Here is a 20,554-nt window from a genome sequence, read left to right as displayed (position 1 = left end):
TCTTTGAGTAGAAGATTTCGAGCTTTCAAAAATGCTTAAAATACTGTAGTCTCACTGTTTGACCCGCTGTTAAAACGCCACGCTCTTTAAGCTAGGTTTACCTCATTAGGACGCCCTCTCGGGTTTTCATCCTAATCTTTTGTGCTAATCAAGACGCCCTTTGCGGGTTTTCGCCTTGATCCCTCTTTTTTATTTTTTATTTTTATTTTTTTTTGGATGCCGTTTTCGGGTTTTCATCTCAAGCATAATATTTCTTCACAGCATCTGAGTTCACTGGATTCGGTAGCTCCTTGCCATCCATCTCGGTAAGGATCAAAGCTCCTCCTGAAAATGCCTTCTTTACGACGTATGGTCCTTCCCAATTTGGTGCCCATTTTCCTCGCAGGTCCTTTTGTATTGGGAGAATCTTCCTCAGTATGAGTTCTCCTTCGTGGAATTCTCTTGGCCATACTTTCTTGTCATGGGCTGCGATCATTCTCTTCTGGTACATCTGCCCGTGACAAATTGCTCTTAGACGTTTTTCTTCGATGAGGTTCAACTGATCATATCGAGCTCGAACCCATTCTGCTTCTTCTAACTTTAATTCCATTAAGACTCGCAGGGAGGGGATCTCAACCTCAATAGGTAGCACAGCTTCCATTCCGTAAGCCAGAGAGAAAGGAGTTGCTCCCGTAGATGTTCGCACAGATGTGCGATATGCAAACAAAGCAAATGGAAGCTTCTCGTGCCAATCTTTATATGTCTCAGTCATTTTCCCAATGATCCTCTTAATATTTTTATTGGCTGCTTCAACAGCCCCGTTCATCTTTGGGCGATAGGGCGAGGAGTTATGATGCTTTATTTGGAACTGCTCGCACACTTCTTTCATCATCTTATTGTTCAGATTCGTGGCATTATCTGAAATGATTCTTTCAAGCAAACCATACCGGCAAATGATTTCCTTTTTCAAAAACCTGCAAACTGCAGTCCTCGTTACATTGGCAAACGAAGCGGCTTCTATCCATTTTGTGAAGTAATCGATGACCACAAAAACGAATCGATGTCCATTTGATGCTTTTGGAGAAATTGGCCCTATGACATCCATGCCCCACATAGAAAAAGGCCACGGAGAAGTCATGACATGAAGGGGTGAAGGGGCTACATGAATTTTATCGCCGTAGATTTGACATTTGTGGCATTTTCTGGCAAAATTGATGCAGTCATTTTCCATTGTCAGCCAATAATAACCGAGTCTCATGATCTTTCTGGCCATATTGAAACCATTGGCATGCGTTCCGCAAATTCCCTCATGGACCTCTTCAAGTATTTTTCTGGCTTCAACATCATCCACACATCTCAAAAGCATCTGATCCTTTCGTCTTTTATACAGGATATCCCCATCAAGAACAAATCCCGCTGCCATTCTTCTAATTGTTCTTTTATCGTTCTCATTCGCTTGTTCGGGATACCTTTTATTCTTGATATATTCTAAGATATCATGGAACTAAGGCCGTCCGTCTATTTCTTTCTCAATGCTACAACAGTGTGCAGGGACCTTGTATATGCTCATTTTGAGGGGCATTATTTTTGCTTCTCTACTTGCTTTAAACATTGAAGCCAAAGTGGCCAGGGCATCAGCCAGTTGGTTCTCTTCTTGTGGGAAGTAATGAAAAGTTATTTCTTTGAATTCCTTGATCAATCCAGCCACTAAATCGCTGTACTTAATCAATTTTGAGTCCCTCACTTCCCACTCTCCACGGATTTGGTAAACCACTAGGGCTGAGTCCCCGTACACCTCTAAGATTTCGATGTTTCGTTCAATAGCTGCACGAAGCCCTATGATACAGGCCTCATATTCTGCGATATTATTGGTACAGAAGAAGTTCAGTCTTACAGTGAACGGATAATGATTCCCGTCTGGTGATACCAGGATTGCTCCAATTCCATGCCCTAAAGCATTTGACGCACCATCAAAGCACATCTTCCATGACTTCTCTTTTGATGACTCGGATTCTATTTCTGTGATGCATATTAAGTCTTCGTCTGGGAAATATAATCTTAAAGGCTCATATTCCTCTGTCGTTCGAGTTGCTAAAAAGTCAGCTATTGCGCTCCCTTTTATCGACTTCTGACTTACATAGGCAATGTCATATTCCGAAAGGAGGATCTGCCATCGTGCTATTCTTCCTGATAGTGCCGGTGATTCCATCATGTATTTTATTGGGTCCAGCTTTGAAATTAGCTGAGTCTCCGAGCTACCCAAACCAGAGCGCAACAATATTTCTCAATGGACGAATATTTTGCCTCATATTCAGAGAACTTTTTGCTGAGGTAGTAGATCGCTTTTTCTTTCTTTCCTGACTCGTCGTGTTGCCCCAATACGCAACCCATTGAACTTTCAAACACAGTCAAATACAATATCAATGGTCTTCCAGGAGTTGGCGGTACTAGCACTGGAGGACTGGACAAATATTGTTTTATCTTATCAAAGGCCACCTGGCATTCCTCGTTCCATTCTCCCGGGTTATGTTTTCGAAGAAGCCGAAAGATTGGGTCACATTGGTTGGTAAGTTGAGTGATAAACCGGGCGATGTAGTTTAATCTCCCTAAAAATCCTCTAACTTCCTTTTGCGTGCGCGGAGGCGGTAATTCTTGGATGGCTTTTATTTTATCTGGATCAACTTCGATACCTCTTTCACTGACAATGAAGCCTAGCAACTTTCCCGAGGTAGCCCCCAATGTACATTTGGCTGGATTAAGCTTTAGCTGAAACTTTATCAGCCTTTCGAACAACTTCTTGAGGTTCACTACATGCTCTTCTTCCCCTCGGGATTTAGCAATCATGTCGTCGACGTAGACCTCTATTTCTTTATGCATCATGTCATGGAATAACGTTACCATAGCCCTCTGATATGTTGCCCCAGCATTCTTTAACCCGAATGGCATCACCTTGTAGCAGAACGTTCCCCACATTGTTATTAAGGTAGTTTTCTCCATATCCTCAGGGGCCATCTTGATCTGATTATACCCCGAGAATCTATCCATGAAAGAAAACAATGAATGTTTTGCTGTGTTGTCCACCAACGTGTCAATATGTGGCAAGGGAAAATTATCTTTTGGGCTTGCTCGATTCAGGTCACGGTAATCCACGCACATTCGTACTTTGCCATCTTTCTTTGGTACCAGGATTATGTTAGCCACTCATTTTGGATATTTGGAGGCTTGTAGGAAGCCAGCATCAAATTGCTTCTTGACTTCCTCTTTTATTTTCAACAGTATTTCGGGTCTCATCCGTCTTAATTTTTGCTGGATGGGCTTGCATTCTGGCTTTAATGGGAGCTTATGGACCACTAAATCTTCATCTAGCCCTGGCATGTCCTGGTATGACCATGCAAAAACATCTTTGTATTCGTGGACCATCTTGTTCAGGGTACATCATTCCCGCAGATGTAAATGTTTTTGACAAAGGAGGGTACTCTATTGGTTCCCATTCTAGTTCTCGGCCCAAAGTTCTTGCAATCCTTCTTTCCTGATCTTTTTTCCACTGTCTTCTTCTTTGACGCATGTCAGGATGGAACCCTAAACCGTATCGGGCCCTATGGTGCACTGGCTTTAAAGCCCTGACTATTCCTTGCAGATATCTCCCTAAACCTCTTCTCGCTCGAGCTCCCCTTCTTACGGTCAATTTGACACCCATTCTAGTATTTCTCGACAGTTTTGGCATCGGAATTCTGTTTCCCTCAACAACAAAAGTGGCATTGACGAATTCAAGGGATCGGAAGGAACATTCCAATGCATCTTTGTTCACTTCCAAGTACAGTGGATCGGCAGAGACAGATACGACAATGTCTTCTTCTCCCTCGACAGTGACCAAACAACCGTCCATGATAAATTTCACCTTTTGATGGAGGGATGATGGGACTGCTCCAGCAGAATGGATCTAGGGTCTTCCCAAAAGGCAGTTATAAGAGGGTGTAATGTCCATGACTTGGAACTCGACATCATAAATGTAAGGGCCCACTTCCAAAGGGATTTCGATCTTTCCCATGACTTCGCGCCTCGTTCTATCGAATGCCCTTACCGTGGAATGACAGGGCCTTAAGTAGGACAAATCCATCGGTATTCTGGAAAGCGTGGTCAATGGCATAACATTTAACGCTGACCCATTATCGATGAGTACGTTTGGTATTGTAGCCCTTACAGCGAGTCGTGATATGTAGCGCTTTCACCGAGCCCCTACCATTTGGCGATATCTCATCATCACTAAAAGAGATGAAATTGTCCGCATTTAGATTATTTACCCACCTATCAAGCTTCTCAACAGATATGTTGTTGGCCACATAAGCTTGATTTAACACCTTCAATAAAGTATTCCGGTGTGGCTCTGAATTTAACAGTAGAGGTAAAATTGAGATTCGTGCTGGCTGCTTACTCAATTGTTCCACCACACTATACTCGCTGTGCTTGATAAATTTCAAGAATTCTTGAGCTTCTTCCTCATTCAAAGGCTTTTTGGTTTCTTGCACGGGTGGAATTTCTTACTCGACTTCGACTTCGTGCATTACTGCTTTCCCTTTTTGCTTCCAATCACTATTCTTTTTACTGGTTCGACTTCTTTCGAATAACAATGCCCACTGCGGGTAAAATGACCTACTACCCCAATGTCTTCAGTTGTGGCTTCGGGCTTTTCCCCTTCAGGTGCGATGATATTGACATTGTACTTCCACGGTACTGCTTTATTGTCCATATAAGGGAAAGGAGATGGTACTTCGATTATCATTTTTGGTTTCACCGGCTCCTTCTTCACGTCATAAAAAATTATTAACGGTCGGTCGGCGCTATATAGGAAACCTGATGATTGATTGTCAGAGGCACATATTTCTCCACTGTCGGCCTCATTGGCTTTACAAAAAATCCCAATCTCCCTGTTATCCATCATATTTTGCAGTAAATTTCTGAATTCCTCGCAGGACTGAATGTCGTGCCCTTCAATGCCATGGAACTCACAAAAATTGTGACATTTTGCATCTTTTCCTTCGGATACTCCGTTAACACGACAGAGCAACCCTTTTTCACTTAGTACCTCCCAGATTCTCTGCAGAGGTGTTCTTACTTTAGAAACCCATCTTCTACTTTTTCGTTTATCCTCCTCTCCTTCTGCGCTCACATTCCCTTCGGTGTGGTTTGGGAATAGATTCCCGGTCGTACTGCCAGTACCATCAAATCGCAAAATGGCCGCATCGATGAGCCCTTGAACTCTCCTTTTGAAAGTAAGACAGTTCTCAGTAGAATGCCCCTGGTTCCCCGCATGTTATGTACAACTAGCGTTTGGATCGTACCATTTCAGGTATGGAGGTTTAAGGGGGCCATGTAATGGGGAGATATCAATTGTTTCTCCAAGAGTTTTGGGTACAATTCCCCATACGACACAGGGATAGGAGTAAATTGTGGCCTCTCGGGGTTGGGCCTTGTTGGTCTTGGTTCGTTTCTGGGTTGGTTTTGAACTGGTGTAGTGTTTTGTGAAAAAGTGGTGACGGGTCTTTGGTTGTTCATGGCGTATACGGGGTAGGACGGATGTGGTGCTTGGTAGTAAGGGGTTTGAGGAGGATAATAGAAATTTGGAGGTGGATAATTTCGAGGTCAGGGTTGATTTGGATATGGATTAGGGGCATAACAGTTTTCCATTCCCACCATATGGGCTTCTGGTTCTTTCTTCTTCATAGGCGCTGCCCTTTTTGAACCTTCTGAACCTTCCATTCTACCGCTCTTGACGGTATTCTCTATGAGCTCACCAGATATTACAATATCCGCAAACTCCTTCGTGGCACTTCCCACTAGTTTGTCATAAAAGGGCGCCTTTAAGGTGTTGATAAAGAGAACAGTTATCTCCGTTTTTATTAGTGGGGGCTCCACTTGGGCCGAGACGTCTCTCCATCTCTGCGCATACTGTCTGAAGGTCTCTGATGGCTTTTTCTCCATCATTTGCAAGGTCATCCGGTCTGGCACCATGTCTGATACATGCTTGTACTGCTCACAGAATGCAGACGCCAAGTCCTTCCAAGATCGAATCTTTTCTCTACTAAGTTGGTTGTACCACCGAAGAGCTGACCCTGTTAGACTATCTTGAAAGTAATGTATGAGTAGTTTATCCTCGTTCACATAACCGGTCATTTTTCGACAGAACATAATGAGATGTGCTTTTGGCCACCTTGTCCCATCATACTTCTCAAAATCAGGCACTTTGAACTTCGGAGGCAAAATTAGATCAGGTACCAAACTGAGTTCCTTGACACCTAGTGCGGAGAAGACTTCAGTGCCTTCTATTACTTTAAGTCTTTCCTCTAGACTCCTATATTTTGCGTCATGGTTATCCAATTTCAACTTGGCTACCTCTGCTGGGTCATCCAGATCTGGAACTAGTGGATCAGCAGGACTAGCCCCTGGGTTCGATGCGAATATTCCTTGCCCTAAATTAGTGGGTGGAGCGGGTGGCATAGGTCGATGTTCCAAGCCTGTGGGTTCCCCTTGAGTATACCCTCTTTGTGTTGTATACGCGGGCGATGGAGTGAATCCCGGGGGATAGAGTGGATCCTGATCGTGGTGAATTCTTGACCGAGGTTCCATAACATCGGGGTTCTGCATGGGTCCTTTTCCTTTGACCAAAGTTGTCATCATCTCCATCATTTTAGCCATCTGATCTCTTTGCTCGAGTGATTCCTCTCGAGATCTCACCATTAGGTCTCTCGTCTCTTGTTGCGATTTGGCCAGTTGCTCTTCTAATTCCTTTTGAGCCTATTCCATCCTTTCAATTCTCTCATTGAATTCATCCTCCATTACTCTAGCTTGTCGGCGCATTTTATACGGATGACGTGGTTCCAGTCTTGTGGTATTACAACTGCGAATTATATATTTTATCTTCAGCGACCGAGTATGGGATATGCAATGAATGAATAGATGCATGAATGAATGCATGAATGTCAGTCATGAATGAATATGCAAAAATTTGGTGTTAATTTCAAGATAGCCCCTATTTAGGCATTTCCTTAATCAAAGGAGTCTATTACACAACGTTTTGGTCACTCGTATAATTGACTCCTCCATTAGAAACCCGTTTTTGGCAACCAATCTCTAATCAACACCTTCCTAACAAGATGCCTTCGATGCATGATGAAAAATAGAAATATAGAAAAACGACATTGGTTAGCGCAACACATATAAACAGAGAAAAACTGTGGAAAATCTAACAAATTAAGCTACTTGGTCTAGTGGACTCGATTCCCTTGCTTAGAAAGCACAAATGTAAAAGAAATAGAAGGTAAGATGTGCTTTTCCTATGTACTTATTTCGGTGACTACTAAACGAGCGGAGGTTCGGCATGGCTCTAGTTAGGTGGCTCGTATGGTTCATTATATGCGGTTTTGGTTCTAGATAGGTACTGGAATTGCCCGTACTATCATCTGCTAAGATTAACACAGAGCCTCGGTTATAGCCTATCACAAGCTCACGAGTTCAATTCGAGGGGTTACATTTACTTATGCCTATACGGAGGGACAAGTTAACTCACGAAAGCATAAGTCATATGTAACCCGAAAGTATTCACTAGCCTGTACGGAGGGACGAGTTAACTCACGAAGGCGTAGCGCTTACTTTCACTTAAACGGACGGAGCCCGGGTAGAGAGCTCATGTTATGCGAAAATGCAAGTACACGGTGTGTGGGGAACAACTCATAAACCTTTACGTTTCACTTAAAGAAACTAAACCAAAATTAAAACCATAAAAATTGAAAACTGAAAAACAACCAAATAAGCAAGTTAGAAGAAATATTTACAGCACGATACAAATGCATGAATTTTGAAAACGAGATTTTCGGATCACGACCAAATATTTACTTTGAATAAGGAAATTTGAAAATTTTGACAAAACGTGTTTAATTCCAGACACGACTCTCAAAAAGGCTATCCCCAGCAAAGTCACCATCTGTAGCGACGTAAAAATTTTAGCTTAGCTTGGTCGCTAATTGTGGCGATTTATTAAAAAAAAGTTTGAAATTTGACGTTTGATTTTTGAAATAAACAGGGAGTCGCCACCGATCCTTTTTCCTAGGTGTGATCGGACACCTATTAGATCTCTTATTAAAACAAATAAAAGGCTGAGTTTAGGTCTACGTTAAAATCCAGAGAAAATTTAGGGTTCGGGAGTCGGTTACGCGCGAGGAAGGTATTAGTACCCTCGCGACGCCCAAAATTGGTATCTTATTAAACACATGTTGTCTTGATTTTCAAAAATACGAATTCAATTTGACATTTAAGTGTGATCCGATTGAAGGAAATGATAAGTTGCAAGTTTTTTTGTTTTTTAGAAGGACGTCCCGTTTTTTAACACGAGCCGATTAATTTCACCCAACATAGCGATGAAATCGATGACTTAATGTTAAAATCGGTACATTGCCTTATTCTTAAAATTAAAATGTAAAAAGTTTTTAAAATGATAGTAAAAAAAATCCAAGAATATTATTGTCAAAAAAATACGAATAATGATGTGAATAATAAAATATATAAAATATAAAATATTAAAATATCAAAATATTAAAATAATAATAATTAATATTGACAAATAAAAATATGTACATAATATATATATTAGAAATAATAATGATGTTTAAAAAAACAATACTATTAATAATACTACATCAATATGTACATATATAAAAAATAAATACGTGATAATATTAAAAATATGTACATAATATAGTGTTAAAAATACATACATAATATAGTTAAGATATATACATAAGATAACATGTAGAAAGAAATATATATATAAATAATATAATATTAAAGATATATACATAAAATATTATAATATATATATGTAATATAGAATTTAAAATATACCTAATATATTAAAAGAATATATATAATATAATATTAAGAAATATAATAATAACAAAAAGGAGAGAGAGGGAGAGGGTGGATGATTTTCGGCCACAAGGCCGGCCATCGTCCAGACGCCGGACCTCAAAAAAAAACTTTTTCGGTAAAAATGGGTAAGCTTCCTACTTTTTTTTTTTACTTTCGTATAAAAGAAACAAAATAAGATTGAAAGGAAAACAATAAGTAAACAAAGAACTTAAAACGAGAATAGACAAAGAAACCTCTTTTGCTTTGATCTTTGATTAATCTCCAAAAAAAAACTAGCTTCTCCAAAAACTAGCCTTTACAATAACTTTTCTCCTTGATTACTTTAAAAAGAAACCTCTCCAAAAATCCTTTACAATAACTTTCTCTCCCAAAAACTCTCCAAAAAAAAATCCCCCCTCATATACAAAATATGAGAAGGCTTATATAGCCATTTACAAAATATTTTTTTATTGTTTATGTCTTCATTTGTAGGTACAAGTTGTGGTGGAGCAAGTGTGGTTAGTGGAGTAGGTAATGGAGCAAGTGTGGCTAGTGGATTTGGTGGTGGAGAAGGTGTGGCTAGTGGAGTTGGTGGTGGAAAAGGAGTGGCTAGTGGAGTTGGTGGTGGAAAAGGTGTGGCTAGTTGAGAAAAGTTTAAGTTGTGGGCTAGGTTTTTTATTTTGATTTGGGCTTAGGGTTTGGGCCATTGGGGTTTTAATGTAAATTGGGCTTTGGGTAGTTAAGATTTTGGGTTTTGGGTTTAATTTTGGTGGGTTAGGTAAGGCTAAATTGGGTTTTGATGTAAATGGGCTAAAATTGGCCTACAACAGGGGGCAACGAACAAAGTAGAATCAACCCTAGATCTTCCTTATCATACTGAACCTCCATGGCCTCCAAGTTTGAGAGAATTTCTTTAAACACTGTTAAGTGTTCGTGTACAGACGCACCTTCCTCCAAACGATGAGCATAAAGACGCTGCTTCATATGCAACTTGCTTGTTAGAGTTTTCGACATGCATATTTGTTCTAGCCTCTTCCATAATGCAGCGGCAGTTTTCTCTTTCATCACATCCTGCAAAATTTCGTTGGACAAATGCAGATGTAATTGTGTTAATGCCTTTCGATCCTTACGCTTCTTCTCTTCATCTGTTAATGTTGAAGGCATCTTATCTATCCCTAGCAGGGCATCCTCCAGATCTATCTGTGCAAGAACTGCTTGCATCTTAATTTGCCACAACGCAAATCTGGTGTTGCGATCCAACAGCGGAATTTCATACTTCAAAGACGCTATTACCGTGATCGAGATAAATAACCCGGAAGCTCTGATACCAATTTGTGAAAAATAAAATAGAATAAAATAAATAAAATAAAGAACACACTAATTTTACGTGAAAACCCTTTCGGGAAAAAACCACGGACAGAGGAGAAGAAAATTCACTATGTCGAAAAATTTGACTCAAATACAAGAGGAATAGACTATGTCTATTTATAGGCTTGCAAAGCCATATTCTAGTAAGATTGAAACACCTTATCCTAATCAATATAAAATAGATGGAGTTTAATAAGATTTAAAAACTTTATTCTAAAATAAAATAAAAAAAGTCTAGTTCTATATGGATTTTACTTTTATTTTATTTTCCATCGTATTTTATTTAAATAAGAATTTAGGTTATTTAATTCTAATAAAGAGTTTTTTGAAGGATTCGTTTACCCCGATTTCTAGATTTAACCAATCTTTCAACTTTATATTCAACAACTGAATAAACAGGATTGAAACTGAAAGGGTTTAATTAAGTCCACTTACAGCAATTAACTGAAAAGACTAAAGATGTGGTGTATTGGAGTCAACAAGGAAACAACATGTGGATAGAAAGGACACCCAAATATACGTATATCTTTTTGGTGTTGGTCTTCGAGTGCCGTAAAATTTAAGGTTGTACTTTCTTCCATTGATTTTAGTGTTTTCCAAAATTGAAGTATGCCTATTGGAGTCAACAAGGTTGTATTTTTATTGTCAAAAGTCTCAGCCAATAGGGTGAAGGAGGGAGCCGCCTACAAAGAAGAAAAAAAAATCATTCTTCTTAATGAGTCAAATTATTGCGAAAATAGAAGGAAGCTCTATAAAAATCAGTGATTATAACAATAGGGATCTGCTGCGCGCCACTTAAAGTTATTTAATAATTAATTAAGAATATTCTATTAAATTCAAAATAAAATTATTCATAGTTTCATAATTCATACTATAATAAAAAATATCAGAACAAGAAATATGTATATTTATTATAATAAAATTCTTTTGGTGCAGCCAGATAAATAACACTTCACTTGCAATTTTATAAATGTTCGGAATATTAATCTTAATAAATATAAAATTGAAGGTGTTCCAGTCTAAAATAATGCTCAATTAATATAAGTTTCTTAGAAAGGTTTATATTTAATATTTTGTAAGTGTACAGACCACAAAATCATTAATGTTAAATGTAAATAAAAATAAGGCTAAAGGGTATGTAACCGCTGTCAGAGAATTTCGCATTTTGTGTAATAATAAGGTAGTATTTGGTATGATAGAAAGTAGTTATTTTTCTAAAAATTTAATTAGTGGAAAAGTGATTTTAACATTTAGTATGTCATGTTTTATTTACTTTCTTTGGAATTTAATATTTCTTTGAAAATTACTTTCCCATAAATATGACAATGTGATTCTTATGATAAAAGGCAAGAAAATTATATTTCTATGTACGTTGAAAAGTTAAAATAAAAAGACAAAATTAACCCAATTTTATATTAGTTTAGTACATTGGTCTACTTAGAAAAAAGGAAAAGCTCTGCCTCCTTCCTCCTTCCTATAACTTGATGTCTTTATTACTTCAACAAATTTTTTGCAAGTAAGTTTTATTCATTGATTTTATTTTTTTTCTAGTTACAAATTTGATTTAGCACTTGTATTTGTATGAAATACTTGTTAACTTTTTTTGTAGAATATGAGTAGAATTGTTCTATTTACGCTGTATAAAAATTGTGTGTTAGGCCGCCTATGATTTTACATTTTTATGATTTAATTATATATTTGTAGTTTTGCTTAGAAGGATGCCTAGAATCAACTCTCTTTTTTTCTTTTCTTTTTTTAATTCCTATGGGTTAGCCTTAAGTTAAAACAAATGTGAAATCAAGTATTTTTAAAATTTATTCCAAAATAAGTTTTATATATCCAGGATTTCATATATGCATTGTTATATTTAGAAAATATATGCAAGACAAATTTGAAACAATTTTTCTTTCAATTAAAATTATAAATTAAAAATAATTTAGAAATTATCAATTAAATTTCATTATTAAATATTTAATCCAAATATTTTTTAAGAATAAAGTTTATTATAAAAATTAAAGACATAAATATTATTTTTTATTTGATAAGTGTAAATTCGTAAATTATCATTTCATTCATAAGAAAGTACTTAGTAAACCAAACATAACAATATAACTTTCTTGAGATTTTAATCAATACTTCCAATATATACTAAATGTTGTAAATTGACTTTTCCGACAATCACATTTCTAATAATAACATTTCAAAAAATCACATTTCATTAGAATCATAATATGAAAAAAATACCAAATATTACCTAAAAGAATGTGAGTATGGTATTTTATTGGGTGAGACCTCAATACTCATGCAAGTTGAGGCTCCTTCAATTGAATAAAATGATTGGACCTACGTGAAATAAATATTTAATTTGACTCGACTTCAATACCCATAAATGTTAAGGTGGCATTAATTTTAATAGTTGAGGTGTCTAAATTAAATTTAATGGGATCTCTATACTTATATAGATGTCGAGATGAATCTAGTGTACTTTATTTTACGAATTTTTAGTATTCCAAAATATATTTACATGAATTTTGAGAATTGATTAAAAAAAACCTGTGATATTCAAAGAAAAAAGCCTTCCTTTTTATGTATTTTTAAGTAATGAAATAGAAATTGATAGCTTTTTTGGTATAATAATAAATTTAATTTTTAATGTTTACTCATTTTATCATTTTGGCCATTATTCTTTTTGGGTCATTTTGATTCCTTTAAAATTTATTTAAATTACTTGCTTTTGGATGAAAAAACTATTGAACTATTAAACTTTTACTAACATTAATGTGGCCATTAATGTGATAATTCACATATAATTCATAAAAATTTTAAAATAATAATAAATATTTTTAAAAAATCAAAAAAATTTAAAAAAAGTTCATAAAACCTTTTAGAGAATTTATCCATGTTACCAGCAAAGTATACATAAAATGCCCACATGAGCTGTCACGTTAGTGCTATCAAAATTTTAATTGTCCAATTAGTTTTTCCGTAAAAAAAAACAAGAAATTAACTAAAATTTAAATGTTAGGAACTAAATTTATTTTTATGACTTTTTTTTAAAGGTATCAATTATTGTTGTGAAAGGTATTATCGCAGATGTGTTACCGATAAAAAATTTCAATCACTAAATATGTCAAAAATGTATTAAGAAAATATTATATGATAAATGGATATAATATAAGTAGGTCGAAAATAAGAATAATTATAAATCTGATTATTCAAGAATTATAACACTTACAATATCGTTTTATGCAGAACCTGCATACACTAATGAGCAACCAGCACCATAAGCCCGTACTAAAATCAATCAACGAGGAAAGAGTACCAACGCCTAACGAGGGAGTACCAACGCGTTACCAGGAAGGAGTAGGGGTGCCAAAGAAGGAAGGAGTACTACCAAATTCTAAGAATTCAATCGTGGAGTATAAACAATATCCTACAATTATAATGGTTCCTTCCCAAAATTCATCATACAGTTATAATGGTTTGGTTCATGACTGATTTCCCCGGTATATTAATTTTAAAGCGATCTTCTCCTTGCCAAACTCCATCCGGCGGGCTAAGGGTGACTTGGTAGGTTGTTGTTAGAAGCAGTCCTAAAATTACTAGTAAGGCACTGCGGTCCCCGCCTGATATATTGTCTATATTGTCAAAGATTAATGACGATACCTTTGACCCATACTCGTCAATTTGTTTCTTCAACTTATACCTAAAGTTTGAAACTTCTCGCAGAATGTTAATGCTTTCTATATTGTTCTGTTGATGCGCTGCCTCCAGTGCCGTCAAACCAGCCTCATTGGTCTCATGCTTATCAGCTTTGCATTCTAGTAGTAGTTTGAGCATCTATTTAATCAATAATTTGAGATATTAAAAAAGAGAAGCAATAATTAGTCAACCATGAAATACAAAACAATCCATGTAATATTAATTATATATAAGAGATAATGGAGCGAACCTGGGGTTGATTATTGATAGCAGCTATGTGCAGTGCAGTGTTGGCATCTTCGTCTTTCCTGTTCACCACTTCTTGACAGTAGTTTTGCTTCTTAAGCGTTTGGATTAGAACTTGGAAAACATCCGGTACAAGCCTAATTTTGGCCCCAAATAAACATAATCCAACTACCCAATTAAAACTCAATACAAACCTAAAACCCTTAGCCCAAAACTTAGCCCAAAACACTAACCCAACCCAAAAAAAAAAAAAACCCTAATCCCACCTACTCCACCCTTGTTGGCCACCCACCTTGGCCACCTACTCTACCATCTTTGTTGGCCACCCACCTTGGCCACCTACACCACTATGCCACCACTCCACTTGCACTTACAAAAGGAAGAGAAAAGAAAGATAATAAAAAATAAATCATGTAACAAGGCTATAAAAGCCATCAAAACACAATGTAAAAGGACCCTTTTTTTTTTCTTCATCAATACAAAGGAGAGACATTGAATAAAAACAGCAGCAATTCAAAGCAAAAAGAACAACGAAAGCAATTGAAATAGAAAGGAGGTTCAAAATCAGGCTAAGGTTTTTTTTCTTTTCTTCTTCTTTTTTTTTCTTTTTTCTCTATTTTTTAATCTATCTTTTCCTATACAATATATTAGATTATATCAAAAAAAAATTTTTTTTAAAATATATAAAAAAAGCGTACCTTTTATATTTTCAGGCCACCGTGTGCGATGGCCGGCGACGGCGGCGACGGCGGTGGTCCACGGTGGCGACCGGACTGAAACCTCGCCGGAGCAATGGCCATACCCGTGTGATCCGACCCGCCTTACCTGAGATCCGCGCGTTTTTGCTATGTGGGTTATTTGCCAAATAAGTCCTTCCACTTTTAATTCAGTTTGCAATCATTTTTGTTTATCTAAATTTGTACTTAATAATTTGTTTCAGTCCTCAATTTAATCCCTTTTTTATTATTTAACTATTTTACTGTTAAATTAGTTAATTTTATTATTTTTGTTATTATTTGCGCTATTATCAGTACTTTTCGTGTATATATTATATTGTTGTTATTATTACTATTATTAAATATTCTTATTATTACTATTATTTTTATTCCTTTTATTATTGTTTATTATCAATATTTATTATTATTGCTATTATTGCTATTATATCTTAATTTATATTCGTCTTATCTAATTTTATTTCTCTCTTTATATTTATGTTTATATTTTATGTATTATACCTATTATTATTACAATTATTTTTATTTTTTATTACCATTATTGTTATTGTACTTATATCTATATGTATTTTGTTAATACCATTATTACTATTTTATGCTTTTTATTTATTATAAGTTTGTTTACTTACTGTAACACTCCAAATCCGGCCCAGACGTTATGACTGGATCCGACATGCCACATCGAAGCGTTCAAAACATTTTATATTGTTGATCCAGAAAAAAACTTACTTAGTGTTTTAAAAGATAATTTCATTATAGGTTAAAGTGAATGGAAGCTAGGCACCAGGTAGGAAACCGGAAAAGAGAAGGTGAGCCATGAAGGCTGCTTAAGTACCAAGCTCCCTTCGGATCCAATCCTAGACATGGATACCGCCATTGCCACACCTTAACGTCATGGATATTTCTAGGAAACCGATTTGATTAAGTCATTTTTAGGAAAAGTGATTAATTTTGGAAAATACTTTCATTGCGGAAGCTTTGCTTGTTGTCGTGTTATTTTGAAATCAATTGTTGTTTTTGAAAGCGCACCCTAAAGCTATCCAATTTCAACAGTTAAATATAAATATTACCTATCTTAATAAAACATATAAAAACCATCAAAAATAAATAAGCGGCCTTATTACATTTAAAAGCTCAAAACCTCAAACGTAATTAAAAGGATGTCCAGTTCACCAGAAGAAAATCAAACTTTCAGAACGGGTAGCCACTCCGAATTCCCTCACAGCTCCAAGCCCACTATGGTTGGGGATTTCCTGCGTGGATGAAAATAAAAGGGGTGAGTTTGGGGAAACTCAGTGTGTAAGGAAAAACCCATTCAAAGCCCAAGTCAGCTCAAGCCCATTGGGCCTAAGCCCATTCAGGTAACAGTGGTACGGGTCCAGAGCCCTTTTCAGATTACAATAAACTGGGCCTTAGCCCCTTATTCTGATAGCAGTATGGCCCATAGGCCCATTTCAAAATACATGCAATATCAGTAAACATATGCAAGCCCATTTGGGGAGACTACTCAACCCACCAACCATTACACTCCACCCGTACCAGCCATACACTCCATGTGGGGAATAGCTCAACCCACCCAGCCCAACACTCCACAGTTGCAGCCTTGCTGCTCAGTTAACAGTAAATTGAGGCAAAGCCTCCAGTACATGGACAAGCCACTTTCAGTACTTCCTCCGTCAATATCCCAGTCCCATGCATCAGATAATAACAACATGGCATGCAGTAAATAACAACAGTCAAACATGCATTTAGGTCAATTTAACCCTAGGGGTAAAACTGTAAATTTTCCACTTTTAAAGGTATTTCAGTAATTTATCTATTTTAGGGTTTTTCATGCATATTCCTACCTTTCACGTACTAACAGAATCACGTACTGAGGGTTCTTACCGAATTGGGCTCATTGGCCCATCATTCCAATTTTGGTCCATTAAGCCCAAAAATATCAAGGGCACAGAAATCATGCACTTTGCAGTCCAAACATTGCAGCTTACCAAAAATATTAATCGATTTACCTTACGAGCATTCGCACACTCGCAAATCTAAAAAATACCGATCTTCGACATTTCGAGCCGATCTAGACTAAGAAAGAGGGTGTTAGTTACACACCTGTTTGTGACGATATGCTGACGAGATCCACACACGAACCGCCTACAATTGGATTTCTAACACGTTAATCTAACTATTCAAATACAAACTACGTATTAACCCTTTACGATATTCGGCCAACCACACCTACAGATCATAGTAAGCTTATAAGAAATCAATAAGCAACTCATTAACAAATTTTTGTCAATGTTTACCACATAATCATAATTTCACTGCAAGCTGTCTTCCTGAGCAACAGTCACTAAATCATTTATAACTGGAGCTACGAAACTCCAAATCAAGTTCCGTTAATTTTCCCTGAAAATAGACTCATATATCTTCTATCCATAAAATTTTCAGAATTTTTGGTATGGCCAATCAATACCAGATTTTTCTTAAAGTTTCCCATGTTTCACTGTTTGACTAATCTGACCACTCTTCATTACAAATCAAATTTCTCATTGTACAGAATTAAAATATGTTCTAGTTTATTTCATTTGAAACTAGACTCATTAAGCTTTAATTACATAATTTATTCAGCTTCTAATTCATCTCCCACAATTTATGGTGATTTTCCAAAGTCACGTTACTGCTGCTATCCCAAGCAGATTTATTACCAAATCACTCTTTCATACACCTATCTTGCATGCATGTTATTTAAACATGTATATCACCAATCAATCATCACATATCTATGATTTTTACTTAAGCATAATCTCCATTTCATCATTTTAAAGTACAACATGTTAGCCGATTTTTCCCTTTTGCATCTAAGGCACATGCATGCTCATTTGTTTGGCTCAACTTTACATATCTTCCATTTTTCATCAAAAGAAAATGAAACAACAACCATTTCTTTCATTTTAATTCATGACCAAATGCTCACAACACAACCAAAAACCAAAATATGCTTCAAGAGTTAAGGTAGAATCAAGAAGAACTCATGAACCTCAAAATAGAAGCAAGGTACCATGAACTTACCTTCAATTTTATTCCCCAAGTGACCGAACATTCAAGAGTTTTCTCCTCTCCTTTCTCTTCTCTAACTTTAGGCTATGATGAACAAAGATGGACAAAACTTTGTTCTTTTCACTCCTTTTTCTTTTAATAAAATTTCATATTTCATCCATTTAATTCTTTAATACAAAAGACATGAAATGCCCATCATGGAACATTTACCTAAACCATTATCATGGAACATTTACCTAACCCATTATCATGGAATATTTACCTAATCCATTATCATAGAACATTTACCTAACCCATTATCAATTTGAATCATGAATTATGGATATCAAGTGCTCATATTGTCTACGACAACATGATGGCTGGCCACTTTATGTAAAATGGGAGGTTTGTCATGCAAATCCTCCTATTTTGCACTCCTATTTATTTGGCCACTTCAATTTAGCCTATAGCATTTTCAAACATTTTCACATAGGTCCTATTACATAATTTCACTCCCCTTTTCTTATGGAACAAAAATTAACTAAAATTTCCGGGTTCTATCTTAAGCTTGGGCCTTCTAGAGGCCCACTAACATAATTAAACCTATGCCAACATTCACAGAATTCCCGAAAGTTGGGGCGTTACACTTACTCATATGTTTATTTGCTTACCCCCGATTTAAAATCCAATTTATACTATAATTTGCTTTGTTATTTCCTTTATCTTTGTACTTTTATTTCGTTTTGTTCTCATTATCATTTTTTTATTATGTTTATTCGTTTATTCTTATATGTCTCAATATATCTGCAAATACATATTATTTTGTCATTATAATTGTTGTTTATATCACCACCTTTGTTATTATTATGCATGTTAATACTGCAACTCGTTTCTTATTTCACCATGCGATTATGATTACATTGGTCTTTTACTCGACGCACATAATCGCGTTTTTCTAAAATAAAACAAGTTTCGTATTTAGATAATTCGAGAAAATTGCGCCCTAACTTACTGGGTTTCGGTTTTCCTCGTTTATATCTAAATAACGATATAATCCTCTTAAATCGCAATACGAAAAAAACACTTATTTTCGGAAGTACGAGGTGTTGTGCCCTAACTTACTGGGTACGACATTTTGTCACCTCGAAATAAGAATTTGTTTAAAAATAAAGGTAATATTTGGTATTAGGAAATTCGAGAAAACGTGACCTAACTTACTGGGTTTCGACTTTTCTTGTTTATCCTAAATAGCCGAACAGCCTTTTAAATTTTTTTTAGAATATATGAATTTTAAATAAAGGCAAGCTCATTCTTAAAGTTTAAAATGTTGTGTCCTAACTTACTGAGCGTGACATTTTATTACTTCGAGATGAGAGAGTCTTTAACATTTGTTTTAATTTATTCGGTCATTTTCAAATTAGCATTTTTACGAAGAGGGATCGTATTTCAATGTCTTTCAAGCTTTCATTTTCGACACTAAGATATTAATTAATCTACTAGGTACCAATTTTTGGGCACTACGATGGTGCTAATCCTTCATCGTGTGTAACCGACTCCCGAACCTATTTTCTTGATTTACGTGGACCAAAATCGTTGTTTAAATAAATCAAACCATTCATTAAAAACAACCACTTTTACAAGGTGATCCAATCACACCTAAAAAGATTGGTGGCGACTCCTGTTTTCGTTTTTTCTCCAAGTCGATACCCGTTTTTTTTAAAAAAATTGGTTACGACACATCCAATCTATTCCTTTCTGCAGCGATATGCAAAGCAGTACGATTCGTAGTTGTAACATTTCTGATGCTTTCGGGACAAACCTCAAGAAACCTATCGACCAAGCCATCAGGGTTTCCAGCTTTACTTAAGAACTGCAAGGGAATCTTACCCTTCTTCCCTTTGACACGAGCAAGATCTTTATCAATCTCTAGGAAACGAAGCACCATCTCTTTATGCCCTCTTTTAACTGCAATGTGAATTGGGCTCAAACCTTGGTTTAGCTTCCTGGCAAATGATGGCTTTAAGTTCATCATCTCCATTGCAAACCCAATGCACCCAAATATACGTATATCTTTTTGGTCTTGGTCTTCGAGTGCCGTAAAATTTAAGGTTGTACTTTCTTCCATTGATTTTAGTGTTTTCCAAATTGAAGTATGCCTCAGATATTTTCTTTGTCAGAAGTCTGAGCCAATAGGGCGAAGGAGGGAGCTTCTTTTTGGTCTTTATGCAAAGGCTAATGAGTCAAATTATTGTGAAAAATAGAAGGAAGCTCTATAAAAATCAGTGATTATAACACTAGGGATCTGCTGACAATGTGCGCCACTTAAAGTTATTTAATATTAATTAAGTTAAATTCAAAATAAAATTATTTCATGGTTTCATAATTCATACTATAACAAAAAATCTCAGAACAAGAAATATGTATATTTATTACTATAAAATTCTTTTGGTGCAACCAGATAAATAACACTTCACTTGCAATTTTATAAAAGTTCGGAATATTATTCGTAAAAAATATAAAATTGAAGGTGTTCCAATCTAAAATAATGCTCAATTAATATAAGTTTCTTAGAAAGGTTTATATTTAATATT

General features: G+C 35.9%; 1 protein-coding gene and 1 long non-coding RNA gene across 2 annotated transcripts; one reads left to right on the top strand and one right to left on the bottom strand.

Moving 5' to 3' along the window:
• The first annotated feature begins 14,555 nt into the window (after positions 1-14,555).
• On the top strand, positions 14,556-15,220 carry LOC107889139 (uncharacterized). Its single transcript, XR_001681664.2, has 2 exons — positions 14,556-14,770; positions 14,910-15,220. It is a non-coding gene; the product is annotated as an uncharacterized lncRNA (long non-coding RNA).
• A 4,472-nt stretch (positions 15,221-19,692) lies between these two features.
• On the bottom strand, positions 19,693-20,088 carry LOC107890044 (ankyrin repeat-containing protein BDA1-like). The gene has a single exon (XM_016814561.2). The coding sequence runs from the start codon at positions 20,086-20,088 to the stop codon at positions 19,693-19,695; it is 396 nt and encodes a 131-aa protein (XP_016670050.2).
• Between the last annotated feature and the right edge of the window lie 466 nt (positions 20,089-20,554).

The sequence above is a fragment of the Gossypium hirsutum genome, chromosome A09 (assembly GCF_007990345.1).
Source record: "Gossypium hirsutum isolate 1008001.06 chromosome A09, Gossypium_hirsutum_v2.1, whole genome shotgun sequence".
Taxonomy (NCBI): Eukaryota; Viridiplantae; Streptophyta; class Magnoliopsida; order Malvales; family Malvaceae; genus Gossypium; species Gossypium hirsutum.
This window is presented reverse-complemented; position numbering and strand designations above follow the sequence as displayed.

Excerpts from the sequence above, each read along its gene's own strand:
- LOC107890044 (XM_016814561.2), bottom strand. The coding sequence starts at position 20,088 with ATGGAAGAAAGTACAACCTTAAATTTTACGGCACTCGAAGACCAAGAC.